This window comes from Theobroma cacao, chromosome 2 (genome assembly GCF_000208745.1).
Source record: "Theobroma cacao cultivar B97-61/B2 chromosome 2, Criollo_cocoa_genome_V2, whole genome shotgun sequence".
Classification (NCBI taxonomy): domain Eukaryota; kingdom Viridiplantae; phylum Streptophyta; class Magnoliopsida; order Malvales; family Malvaceae; genus Theobroma; species Theobroma cacao.
In genome coordinates, this window is record NC_030851.1 from 3,713,038 (window position 1) to 3,727,438 (window position 14,401).

A 14,401-nucleotide genomic window follows, 5' to 3' on the forward strand; every position below is an offset into this window, starting at 1 on the left:
TGACTCTTGACCTCTTCGCTCCTTGCTCAGGGTCAGGGCACTTGCACCGAGTCAGCACCCATTAACCCATTTCCATGAAAAGAGAGAGAGAGAGAGCATTCCCCTTTGATTCAGATATTTCAACCACTTCGGCCCTCACCGAAATGCCCAATCTTCCCAGCTTTCGTGGTCTCAAATCAAAGCAACATTATTTTATAATTGTTGGGTACCTAAATTCTTTTTTTGCCCCCCAGCCCACCACAACCAGTCGCCTTTTGAAATGTCAAGAAGCAAAGTGCCAGCTGAACCATTTTGAACGTGTCAAAAACCTCTTGAATATAACGCTTTCAAGTTTCAATCAAAGGGAAAAATCAAAAACAAGTAATCCATATTAAACTAGTCTAGTCTAATGGTAACAATAATCTTCTCTAAAATTCTCCCTCCTCGTTAAACCTGCAAATAAATGACCAAAAAAAATCTAAAAGAAATGAAAACCTACCTACCTACAATAAGTAACTAGACCTGCAATTTTCTACAAACCCTAAACATAATTAAGCGTATAAGCCTAAAGAAGGAAAGAAACTAAAACAGTTGAACTCAGTTCAACCGTGGTCACGTGAACCTATCCTGCTATTTCTAACTTCAAAAACTCGGAATCATCCGGGTCAACTCAGGTTCCTGTCCTGCTACCTCTTTCCTTTTCCTCATTTCCAAAACTTTCCGATGGCTATTTGAGTGAATATCACCTGAAAAAGTCGGGCTACAAGCCGGTCTATACTCGGGAAAAAGCCGACCGGACTTGTAACGAACCCCGCAAGCATTGCATAAGGTTTTGGCACCAAGCGGACCGGTTCGCCACTGTGGAGTCTTTTGAACTTGGCAATGACTACACCTCCGTTGGAAAGGGTTCCCACTTGACAATCCACTAGCTTGAACCGCCGGTTTTTTCTTCTGTTTCTTTGTTGGCGGTTCAGTGAAATCATTAGCCAAGTCCGTCTCTTGAACATTAGCAGAGGTCACGGAAAACCCCGAAGAAGTACTTGACGATGTTATTGTCGAGGACGATGACTCAGAAAGAGGCATTGACCCAACAGACCATGTCCGGCCGGTTGATTTAGCCCTTTTGCTCCTTGCTTTGGATGGAACCGTTGATGAAAAGCTCGGCGTTTTCATAAACACCAGCTCTGGTTCTGTTTCAAACAGAGTTTTTGCATGGCCATCGCTTTGCGGCTTAAAAACAGGGCATAATATAGGGAGCTCTGGAAACGAATCGTCCACAAAATGAGATACCCATTCAAGCCCTGCTATTTCATCATCCTATAAAAACATCAAATTTAAAAAAGAAAATCAATTTTTTTCCATGCAAACAAAGGGGAATTTTTATTTATTTAATGATAAAATTTAATTAATGAAAATTACCGGCACGGAGAGCTCGTTGGTGAGAAGAGAATCAAAGGAAAAACTGCTAGAATTAGAGTTACTATCATCATCTGCTACACGTTCTTCAGAGGAAACGGAAAACGAATCTTTTTGTTCTTCTTCTTCAAATTCTCCATTATTAAAATTTAAGAAACAGTCAACGGAAAAATCTTCACCGGGAGCGGCGCCGTTCATATACAAAATATCATCCAAAGCAGCATGCTGGGTCCTTTGCATGGCTAGTTCTCCCCTTACACTCGATTTCAATGCTCTCGCTTCCATGCAGTACTCCATTTCTATACCCAAAGATAAGATTTTCCAATTAAGTTGCCAAAATCGTTAAATAGTTAAACCCTTTAATTTTTGAAACAAAAGAAAAGGGATAAAGGATTATATAAAATGATGATTTACCTGATAAAGATGAAGGAGGAGGAGGAGAAAGAAGAATGAAAGTAGGAAACTGATGGCAAGGCAGGGAGTTGGTTGAGGCCTGTTCGTGGGCGAAACTAATGCTAGGAGTTAATGGTTTATCTTTTTATTTCTCTCTACCAATTTTTTTTTATTTATACAAAAATAAATAAATATATTGGGTCTTGTTAAAAGAGCTTGACTATTGTGGGGTTGGCCTTGTTTGGACCGAATCCTTAATTTTCCACATAGATTTCTTTGATTTTTCGATTGTTTCACGCTTGACTAGTTGTGCTTACACTTATATATTAATATAATGTTTGGTCCCTTCCAATAATGCGAAAACGAAGATAGTTTTTCTAATTTCACTAACTGTTTTTTGAACTTTTAATGGTCAAAGCCGCTTGATTTGTTCTCGATGGGGGGATTAGGGATTGATGATTGGTCTGTGAGCCGAGATAGTGACAGGCGGCTTCTAGGCTCTAAGATAAGTTCAAAAACTACTATAAATCCGTAATGGAACCATCCTTGAAAACGCCATCATTTTGTGTTTTTTCTGGCCTTTTTGTCTTCGAATTGACACTCGATTTTCAGATTATTTACAGGGTTGGATTGCTTTGCCGCGTTAATCTCGGCCCATTTTCGGTGGATTTTGCATTGCCATTCCCGCTCCTACTTTTCTAATTTTGGGAGGTTCTTTAAGCAAGCGCCAGCAATCAAGCGTGTACGATCCAACGGAAGAGAAAGCCTTAGGATTTTATATCGGACGGTTCACGACTTCGAGTGGCGCTCACGTGTTGGTACATCTGTGGGTTCTTTGATGTCGTGGCGTAATTGCGTGTACATAGTTCACGCATGCAAAGCGTGTTGCGCTGTGGACTAGAAACCAGCTGGATTATTATTTGACAAAATGAATCTCTTAATATAACTTAATCCTCCGTTTATTTCGCAGAAAATTATTTTCTTAGCAAACAAATATTTTTTAGTCAAACTGTTTCAAAAAAATTACAATTTGGGGGATAATTGATCTTGTATTTCATTTATTATTTCTAGTAGGAGAAAAATATGTAAAATGTGTATATCTTTATTATTATAGTCTTAAATATATTTTAAAGATTATTATTCCTTTAAAAGAGTTTAAAATTTTAAAATTCCAATTCTCTCTATTTATCTATATGTATAATCTATAATCTTTATCTATATATTTATATAATATATATAACAATAGATATTGTAAAATTTTATAGTTGAAGAAAATAGTTATATTTATTTATTATATTCTTACATTTTTATTATTATCAATATTAATAAGATTTATTAAATCTGTAAAAAAGAATTATAATTGTATTAAATAATTTCCATATGTTTTTCTTAATTGAGTAATTTATAAATTAATATCACAAAATTTCAATTATATAATTAAAACATTAATTATTTTTTATATAATTATCTTTTATTCATAAATAATTGAACTTATATTTTAAAAATATTTATATTTTATATAATTAATATCTATAAATAAAAAAAAAACAAATATTTCACTCACAAACGCATGACAATATATATTAAATTTTTTAATTTATATATATAAATGAATGTCTTTGGTAGAATATTTATATTATTATTTAAAATATTGTAACATGTCATGTGAATGTATCATTAAAATATTCGATCTTATTATTAAATGAGAATTTATCTTAAAATGAAGGTTATTCTCTAGAGAATTCCAAAATCATCAAAATTGATTCGTATCAAACAATAATAAGAACTATTCTAAGGATATTAAATAAAATAGAGAAAAAAAAAAAGCATTGTTATGGGAAGTGAGAGGTAATATTAATATATGCAAAAGGTCAAACGTGGTATCTTATGCTTTTTTTTTAACTTAAGGACCAAATTGTGAGAAATCAAAAATGGCCTTGGCCAAAACCCAAAAGGAATTTCTCTTTTTTTTTTTGGTTAAATTGAAAGAAAGGCGGCTAAAGGAAGAAATGTCCACGTAGATTTCGTGTTGGGAACATAATTTACAAAAGAAACCGGCCGACCGTTGACGAAAGAATGACTAACAAATAGTCCACCAGCTGAACGTGGCGTTACAGGCTTTTTGTATCCATTTCACTTTCGGTAATGCAAAGGGAAATGGACAACGGAGCATCATCGGCATGCTGCCGTTTCCGAATATTTTATTAGTCTTTTGTTATGGCTGCCAAATGCCCAAACGACAATTCGCTTACGACTGCACTCACGTGCATGACATGCTCCCCCCTCTCTCTACTGTTTACTCTCTTTACTCGGCTTATCTCCTTCATTTCCATTAATAATCTCAAAATGTCAAATGCTTTATGTGATTGCTGGTCAACCTCTTAATTATTAGATTCTAAATTGAAAACCCCAACTCAAATGATTGGCTTTTGTATAAAAAACAGAGAGTATTTGGTTCTAATTTAATACTTCCATTTAATCTTATTTCATTTTTTGAGATAAAATGAGTCGATAAAACTCAATTTTAAAATTGTTATCCGAATTATACATATTTTTATCATTTAAATTAAGTCAACGTTATTATTATCTATGTATAAAAACAAAACTCAAAAAAAAAAAAAAGTTATCTATGAAACCTAAAAGGGAGAACATTATGATACCTGACATAGGAATATAACTATATGCGATAAGCACAAGCGAATAAAGAAACAAACTGGTAGATTTGGGATTAACCTAACAATTTAAGTGTTTAATTGAATGAGGATTGTATCACAGTTCTCAACCACTTGGAAGTTAGGTCAGAAGTTGATAAGGCATTTTCACTTCAGAAGTTTCTGAAACGATGAACTTTCATCAAATAAGCCGGCAATTATTTTGTCTTCAACACAAAGCAAAATTGGGTATTTTGTTCATAGTATAAACTAGATGCTAGTTTATGTCCTACATATACCTTCAAGTTAAAACTTTGTTTTTTTTTGTATAACCTTGTAAAATAGAAAGAAGAAATACACCCATAATTACTACTATATAAAAATTATAATTTATATAGAGTACGACTTATGAATGACTCTTATAGATGTAGAAAATATAATAAAAGAATTCACTCATTACATTGATGTTGAAATTTCAAAATTTTAGTTGTTTTTGTAATGATTTAGAGTGTAGCATCATTGATTGAATCATTTTTTCAATCCATCATCAAAGGGTGAGTTCAAGTTACTAATAGTTACTGACTTAGGTTTTAATAATTGCATTTAAATCCGATATGAAATGAGATATCATAATTTCATTTACTCAAATTTTTAATGTCTTCAACCACACATCTCAATCATAATCAAGACCCACTCTACAAGATCAAAATCTCATTAACACAATGTGAAAGTTTGCATCGAATTAATATATATTATTTGAAAATTCACATCGAATTAACACATACTTTGATACTAATTGTAATGATACACTTATCAATGCCATATATCCACAAACAATATTTACTCCACAAAGTAAATATCTCACCAGCGTATTGTGGAAGCGCATACCAAATTGACATATGTTCTTATATCAATTATAACGATTGAAATCCTAATAACTTTTCAAGTTTGCTTGTACCATGCAATTCTTAATGACTGACTTAAATTATTATATAAATCTGGACAATTATATTTACATTTAATGTAAAATGAGATATTATAATTTTATTTTTTTGAAACTCAAAACTTAATTTAACTCAATTGGCTGTTTCCTAGTCAAATTTAATACTTAAAAGTAGTGAACTAAAAGCCCATTATATAAATTGTACTTTGTTATCCATTGATTCTTCCCATGTATATCTTATTTGACGGCTACTTGCATATACCCGTTGTGGTTGTTAATTAAAGTCAACAATTTTTAAATTTGATCCGGTTTGGTTGTTTACCAAATTTTTGATCCACTCCTTTTACAAATTCTTGTCATGTGATTTTGCTGTGAATAATTCCAAAACTAAACTCATTACTCACCTGACCATTTCAGCAAAGCGACTCCATTTAATTCTGCAAGAAAGTCTGCCCTCCTCCGCCAGTCTCTTCTCCTATTAGTGACAACATTATTCTCAACTGTGACTAATATCCCAACTGAAATAAATCTATCTTATGACCCTATATATTTCTCCATTACTTTAGCTTTTAAAAGATTTTCTATCCCTTTTCTTTTTATCCTTTTGATAATAAATAAAGTAATTGACTGAAAAGGTAATGATTAATTAGATCTCAATCTCTTAATTTTCAATTTTGATATAAGTAAAACCTCGCGCGTATGTGTATATCTCAGTGGTAGATAATTTGATGACTAGGGAGGTAAAATAGAGGTGTAAAATGCTGAAAAAAAAAAAAAGAAGCAAAGTACTTTAAGCCTTTCCCCTTTCCCTTCAAATTGACAGATAATAGCATCAGCTAGTTTATCTATGACTATGGACCCACGTTGCATAGTTTCACCTGTTTTTGTTGAAGTCCTTTTAAGTTCATCTTTATGAAAAGCTGGTTCCCATTTTTAATTTGGATGTCTACTTTATCATCACTACCGGACCACTACCTAGTTTTTGCACCATGTTAATGCATCATCAAAGAGAAAGCGTATTGCTCTCCCATAATCATTCGTCATGGAGCAGATGCAACCAACACGCTTGCTCAACGACCCACATCCACATATCCATAATGGACCCGTGTTCAAGCTTTTTCTTCTCAAAAGAAAGGAAAAAAACAAAGGCCCTCAACTTTGCTTTTGTGTGTATTGAATCAGATCAAGTACACTTTGAAGGATGCCAGCAACCGGACAAGGAACAATTTACAATTATTGATGCTATGAGTTCAAATTTATTCAGTGATACAAAACCTATGGCAGTGAGGGTCATGTTTCCGTGTAGAAATAATCGTTAATGATAATTCGAACAGTCAGGGGAATCCTTACTACGTGAATACCATCTTCCCAGTACAGGTTTCCAAATGAGTACCTTCCTTGAACTTTAAGTTGTGCGCAGATGGTAACCTTAAACTTCAGCTTCTTTGTTGTGGAATTGAATGACAAATTTGATGGCTTGACGCTTACGTGAGTGCCTGCGGGAGCTTGAACACGAGCAAAGTAAACAGAATTTATTGGACCAACATTTGTAACTGTTCTTGAGACGGTCAACCGCTGCTTAAGCTCAGGTATAGTGATGGAAGGCAAATTTAGATTCAGAAGGACCTTGGCTGATTTACGACATGGGGTGCGAACCCTAGTCATTAGGCTGATGGCAGTGCTGTTATAGCCCATTGCATAAAGGAAGCAGACATAATCGGAGATTTCCATGTCATATATGAGACCGGGAGATAGAGCTTTATTTGGATCAACATGACCACCCCCATAGTCAAATGGGTCAGCCTGCTTGTGGGGTGCTCCCTCAGCTACAGTATTTTGGCCATATTCATCCGTCACAGAAGCTTCGCAAGCCAAATGAAAAGAGAAAAGTTGCATTAACAAGTTGTAAGAGCAAACCAAAATCCCATAAATTTTCTGTGTCTTACCTGTTGTTACTAGTGCAGACTTAATTGCTGCAGGGCTCCACGTGGGATGGATACCTTTGAGAAGAGCAACAATGCCAGAGATATGGGGACAAGCCATGGAGGTTCCAGAATCGAGTTTAAAGTTAAATGGAGATGCTTTGTTTTGAGGTGAATCTAGTGGCTTGGAGGAAGAAGCAGGGGACCAGGAAGCCAATATATCAACTCCTGGAGCAGCAATGTCTGGCTGAAGAATGCAGTGACATGTTAATAAAAAGGGCCTTGTAACTTCTCTTAAGAAAAAGAATGCCAATACCTTCAACACAGATGGTGAAAGGGAACTGGGTCCTCGTGATGAGAAATACGCCACTTCTGGGGCTAGCTGTTGCCCTGTAACCGTCTTTGAGAAGCTAAACTTGACTACAGGATTTCTGTTTACACGAAAGGGTTCATTACATAACAACATAATGGCCTTCCAATGGAATGTCAGGACCTAGGGTTCAAGTCATATCTGGAAGACATGAAATTACCCCACAGCCTGGCTGTTGGCGCAGAAAGATGCATAAATTTGAAATATTTCAACAGTTTGCAGTTGGAGACATAATCATATATAGCTTATATGCCTACTGAATGAGACAACTAATAATGTGGATACTTTTTCTGGTCAAGTTTGCTCTCTATAAATGAGGAACTGCATCCCTCCCTCCCCCCAACCCCAGACAAAGAGACAGAGAATAAAAAGAAAGGAAAGTCCTCTAGTGTTAAAATGACCTGCTTGCCGCGATGTATGTCAGCAGAGATGTCCCAGCGGCAAAGTCCAGTTGGACACAGGGAAAACTCCACGGACAAGAAACATCCTTAGTAGGAAACTGAGCAAAGATAACACCAGCACCCTTAACCTTGAGTACAGATCTTGAAGCAATGGCAGCTGACCTCTGTGACCGAGATTGGAAACAAAGAACTATTTTTCCTCTTGCTAAAGTGGCATTCAGAGTTTCCAAATCACAACTTCTGCAAAAGTATACAATATCAGAATATTCATTCCTAACCAGTATTCCGGATTCCAAAATTCATCTTGACAAGAACATCCGAACGAGTCTTACCCGGCACTGTTTTCATCTACATCTGTGGCTGCAATATCTTCTCCATACACAATAGGATGAAACTTGTTTACTTTCCTTCCTGTATAGAAAGACTGACCCTGTATGAAAAAATAAAAATCATAGCTAAATAACAAAAGCATAAATTTGTATTTATACTTATAATCACAAGGAATTACAATTTACAAACTAAATATGATAGTTCAATAACAAGCTAAACATGAATATCTCAAATGCATTGTTCCGCTGTGCCAGGGTCACATTTAAATGTTCTCACATGACATTAGAATCAATTTAATTTCTAAAAATTTCAACAGAAAAGCTCCTAGTTGATCAAATCACCTTCACTAAAAGATTATGCATATTTAAATCAAATGAAATCAGATTTTATTTTAATACATTTCTCCTAACAAGAAGATGGACCAACAGACCTCAGCAAGGGAAGTTGAACTAAAGTTTCATGCCCTCATGGCAATATTAGCAGGCCAGCAGAATTTGCAACAGGAGGCTGCTTTGAGAAAGTGGTAAACTGTTGTATCTCTGTTGATGTTAAATTCATTTTACTTACATCATGAAGCCAAGAATATCCCCAAACTACTATCAATCAATAAATTTATTATTTTTTAAGCAATTTTTTTTTGGGTCTCATTATTTAGAATTTCTTTTCCTGGTTAATTAACATGTGATTGTCATATCAATACAACTTTGCACAAAATTTTCAATCTTTTAGAAGGAAATTACACATTACCACAACAGTTTGGTTGTTTCCCATGGTGACCACAGAAGGGAAATCTCGATCAATGGTGCTTGCAGCGACAGTTATAACCCATGGAGCAGTATTAATGACAGTTTGAGGATAAGGACCAGAGTTGCCAGCAGAGCATACAACAGATATTCCTCTTGCTACAGCGTGGAAGGAACCAATAGCCAATGTGTCATCAACATAGGTGGAAAGCGGAGGAGGTGAGCCCAAAGATACTGAAAGAACATTGACACCATCAAAGATTGCATCATCAAATGCCGCAAGAAGGTCAGCTGAGCTACAGCCACCAGTAGCCCAACAAACTTTGTAGATAGCTAGCCACGATGAAGAAGCACCTCCTCTGGCTAACCCTTGGGCTAGTCCCCTAAAGTTTGCATTTTCTACTAGAGCACCACTTGCAGTAGATGAGGTGTGACTACCATGGCCCGAAGCATCTCGAGGAGACATGAACTCAACCCCGTCACTTGGATCAAGCTTTCCGAATTCAGCTTCATACCCTTTAACATACCAACGCGCACCAATAATTTTCCTGTTTCAAATACGCCATAATTAGACACCTTATAATTTAGCCAACATCAAAAGTCAACGCTACATACAGTTCATATGAACTAGGATATATTAATCTATATTTAAGCATTTCCCTAGACATAACAATGACAATGAACTTAGAAACATCAAAGATAATCCGGTCCTACTGTATAAGCTAAAAGAATTTGGCAACATATTCCAAGTCAATTGCAAAGTTACTGACAATGGAATAGCAGTTGGAAACAGACCGCTGTTTCAATAAACTTAAACCAAATATGGCATCAAACTGCAATTTTCTTTAAAAATCTGGTACTAAAACAAGTGTGACTGAGAGGAGAGATTGTTTCATAAGAAAAAAGATTCTTGGATTCTCGGAAATTTTAACTTGCAATATTCTGTAAGAAGTAAATTCTCCTATTTTGAGACAAATCAGACCAAAAGCACAGAAGTAAAAAATTCTCAAATGCATGACAGCAGCATTCGAATGCTTTTATGCTTATTACAAATGATTTTAGTAGTGAAGTACTCAACTTTGTTACTTAATGAGGATACTTCAGGCAACAACTGCCAAAGGCAGCATGATCCACCTAATTTTCTACAGTTCAAGCCAAGGTTCAAGAAATTAAATTGAGGTCTAGTGATACGATATTGGTCTGATCCACAAGGACAGAAAACATGGCTGAATAGGAAAATGAAAGAATAGTATGAGCAGTGGTCAAATTGTAAGAATACCGATTGCAGTGGGAGCGGTTAAATCCTTCTCCTTCCTGGCATATCCCTTTCCATCGAGATGGAACCTTTCCCATGCCCTTATCTTTGAAGCTTTCAGACTCCGGCCATATACCTTCTCACCAAAATTTATGAAAAAAAAACAATTGTCAACCACTACTATAGATAGCTTGGTTTTTTATTTTTTTGTTTCATAAAGAAATGAGAAAAGTAAAAAGGTAGACAAAGCATTTCGAGACTGACCAGTATCCATGACACCAATGATAGTCCCAATCCCTGAATGGCTCCTTGAAAGAATCCCATCCACAATTTGAGGCTTTACATGCAGGAAATCCCAGCTTCTAGTGGTGTGCAGACTTAGAATTCTATTTGGAACTACACGAACAACCCCAGGGACATCTGCATCAATATGTAATGAGACAGAAAATCAACTAAAAGACCCGTTTGAGATAAAATACTAAAGGAGAAAAACAAGAGTTTACAGTTCACCAACATTGTTACACCTGCAATAAGCTTGGCTTGAGACTGACTGAGGACTGCAGCAAATCCTGAAAGCCCATGTTTGTAGCTGTATAAAATGGATTCCTTGGCAGATTCTTTGCTGTTCAATTGAGATCATAACATGTTATTTTCTATTTTCAAATAAATAGGTCTCTTGTAGTCTTCTTGACAGATGAACTTGTCAAAAAGAAATTTTGTTCATTCATGTAAGCAAAAGTACAATTAAGATACATATGAGTAAAGGGTGCAAATATAATCAGACAGTAAGAAACACTGAAGTGCAACTTATGAACGAAATGCTCTTAAGTGTATGTATATTGGTATCAAACAAATCAATTATGTATCAGTAATGAACTTATTGGTACTAGTTTCCTTCAAATGAACAGCTTTTAACATTTTTTTTTTTAATTTGAATGAAGATACTGAAAAGAAAAGCTAATGAACAACTTCTGCTAAAGAGAGTTGAAATTAAAACCTTCCAAGAATGTCTGAAAGAATTTGATGATGAGAATCCTCCAGTAGATTTGGCTGATCAGTATGTCTCTCTCCCATATATACAATATAAACCTGTCAAAGAAACAATGAACCTATGAAAAAAAATGCAAACCATAGATGATCACAAACTGAAGCAAAAAATTGAAATAAAAATTAAAGAAAGAAAACCTACATTGCTTGCAGCAAGCGCAAGAAAAAAGAAAGAAGGTAACAAAGCAAGAACAACACCACATGCCCATGGAGAAGAAAAGGAAGCCATGAGAGATTGAGAGTCCTGGAAACAAAAAATACATATATCGAAGACAAAGGCTATCAAAGAAGAGTAGCTGCTTGCTTAAATTGGTGAGGGGAAGAGTCGAGAGAAGTGCGGGGACCGCAGGTCCGCAGTGGATACCTGCTCCACTGCTACTGTCATTTACGCTTAAAGGTGCACTGGGTGCACGATAGATATGCCTTTTTGTCAGTCATTTAAGGCCCTGTTTGTTTTGTTTGCAATCTTCATAGTCATCATGATTTTGAAGATGGAAGCTTTCGTTTGTCTGTTTGTTCTCATTGGTCTTCTTTTATTTAGTGGGAAAATACATAAGTGGAAGAACAACCGTTGACTTGAACTTGGGTTGACTGAATTTTCTCCATGGACGAAACAATGGGTTGGTGAAGTCGCTTCTGTTTGATCTTCTTCTGCTCTTCGCACTTCGCTAATAACACTAAAAGTTGCGGAAAGAATTCAAACGTTTTCTTGTATCTGAGTTCCCTGGGAAGCCCCCGAGGACCAAAGTGCATGCACTTGTGCGAAAGATGACATGCAAAAACGTGTTGCCCGCAAAATGACAGAAGTAGTTCTGGATTTTCCAAGATGATATGTTCATATTTTGATCACATTCAAAAGGAAAGTTATTTGTTTTAACTTTTTCCTGGAGACTGAAAGGTGTCACAACTCTAATGGCTGCAACTTGCTAACACCTATGATTTAGTTCAAAACTGTAACATTCCACTGAATAGTTTTCTGATTATCAATTATTATAAGCTTGCCGTTGAGCAGACGAAATGCGTTTTGACTACTACGGTTTTAAAAAATGTAAACAGTTCAATAGTAATACAAGTACATGTTTAGGTATGGTAAATTAGTCGTTGGTTCAATTGATGAAGTGATTGTACGGTGTATTGTATTAAAGATTTTAAATTATATTGCTTCATAAAATAAAATAAAAAAAAACAGAAGAAGGTTTATACAAACGAGAAGCGTCACAATGTACTTTAAAAGCATACTAACTATGTAAAAAAATTTAAATAAGTTTTATTATTTTATTATTTTAAATTAAAATTTTATATTTTTATTTTAAATTAAATAAGTTCTTATAAGTAATTTTTGATTAATTGATATAAATCAAAATGTCAATTGTCATTTTAAGTCACGTGATATGAAAAATGAAAAATATCACATAATAATATCATAAAATCAAATCAATATGTCATGTCACTATCTATAATGATATGTTAATATGTAATATCAATATCACGTTATATAAAATGATAAGTAAGTTTTAACTAATTAGAATTAATTTACTATTAGTTATAAAAATATATTTAACGTAAAATAAAAATATTAATTTTTTGATTAAATGCAATAGGAGAATAAATATTTTTTTGAATTTTTCTAATTAAATAATTTTAGAATTTTTTAGATATTATGTCAAAAAAATAATTATATTTCATTTTCATAAAAAAAAAAGAGGATTTATCCAAATGAGAAGTATAATCTACTGTATACTCTAACTGCACGTTTAGTTCGCGGAATAGGCAGGAATTGAATAGAATTATTATTCTGTGAGAATAGAATAAAGTGGGAATAGAATAGAATAGTTATTACTTTGTTTGGTATTGTGAATGGAATAGAGCAAGAACTGCTATTATGACTTATTACAGTGTTTGGTTGGTAGAAATAAGATTGAAATAAGAAATGAATAGGTGATAAAAAGACAAAAATACCCTTGACCATATTAACATTTATTTTCATAAAAAAAATAAAATTATCCATATTATCATTTAAATACACATTTATCCCAAAAGACAATTATCCATCATAATTATATTTTCTCCCAATTACTAAAAATAATTATAATTTAGTCACATATTTTTATAAATGGATAATTATTTAAAAATATAATTTAATTATATTATATTTTATCCATCATAATCAATTAAATTTGTGTATAGATGTTTTTTTTAGCCAATTCTTCATATATTATGAATCATTTTCAAAATATTGTTTAGAAAAAATATCGNAAAAAATCATTTTGCTAAAGCACTGTACCAATTATTTGCTGCTTCATGTCCCAGCATCTAGAATTGAGTCAGGAAAATGATAAAAGACTTACGAAATTTTTAAAGTTGATATAAGAAAACAGAATTTAAGATAAAGGATAAGGAATAATTACAAATTTGCATTTTAACTGACAAAACTAGTCCATTTTCGCACTAAATTCTTTATTCTGAAATTAAGTTTCTTAAATGTGTAAAGGTCTATTCAACATTCAAATATAGAAGAACTGCTTCAAAAATTTTAACAACTCAAGACTGAACCCAACTAATCAAAATTTTATAAAGGTGCAATGCAGACAAAATTTGTTAAAAATTTCCAGTACCAATCTCAAATTTGACTGTCACGGCTTCCCAATTGAACCCCAAAAATAATGACAAAACAACAAACAGGAAGCTGCCATTGTCCAAGTCAGGGAGAAACAGGTATTGTTCACAACCAACACAGGAGGAAATACCAAACAAACTTAAGGCAAAGAGAAAGAATTTCACAAACCAAAATAAAAAATACTCATACGATCAGCATACAGAAAACTTTTAACACAAAAGAAAAAAAATGAAAAACACCCAGATGATCAACAAGTAGAAGCATTTTTACTAAACTATTACAGGTCATTAACAGATAAAAATAATAACTATTACAGGTCATTTAAAAAAATGTA

General features: G+C 34.0%; 2 protein-coding genes across 2 annotated transcripts; both read right to left on the reverse strand.

Moving 5' to 3' along the window:
• Positions 299–2,039, reverse strand: LOC18607699 (GATA transcription factor 5). Its single transcript, XM_007041979.2, has 3 exons — positions 1,810–2,039; positions 1,399–1,694; positions 299–1,296 (listed from the first exon to the last, which is right to left on the reverse strand). Exons 2-3 carry the CDS (start codon positions 1,690–1,692, stop codon positions 622–624), a joined length of 969 nt encoding a protein of 322 aa, XP_007042041.1. The 5' UTR covers positions 1,693–1,694; positions 1,810–2,039; the 3' UTR covers positions 299–621.
• LOC18607700 (subtilisin-like protease SBT3.9) lies at positions 6,528–12,108 on the reverse strand. Its single transcript, XM_018114500.1, has 11 exons — positions 11,593–12,108; positions 11,401–11,492; positions 10,928–11,025; positions 10,668–10,823; positions 10,428–10,539; positions 9,153–9,696; positions 8,408–8,505; positions 8,076–8,315; positions 7,621–7,735; positions 7,329–7,551; positions 6,528–7,244 (listed from the first exon to the last, which is right to left on the reverse strand). The coding sequence occupies exons 1-11, from the start codon at positions 11,677–11,679 to the stop codon at positions 6,673–6,675; spliced, it is 2,337 nt and encodes a 778-aa protein (XP_017969989.1). The 5' UTR covers positions 11,680–12,108; the 3' UTR covers positions 6,528–6,672.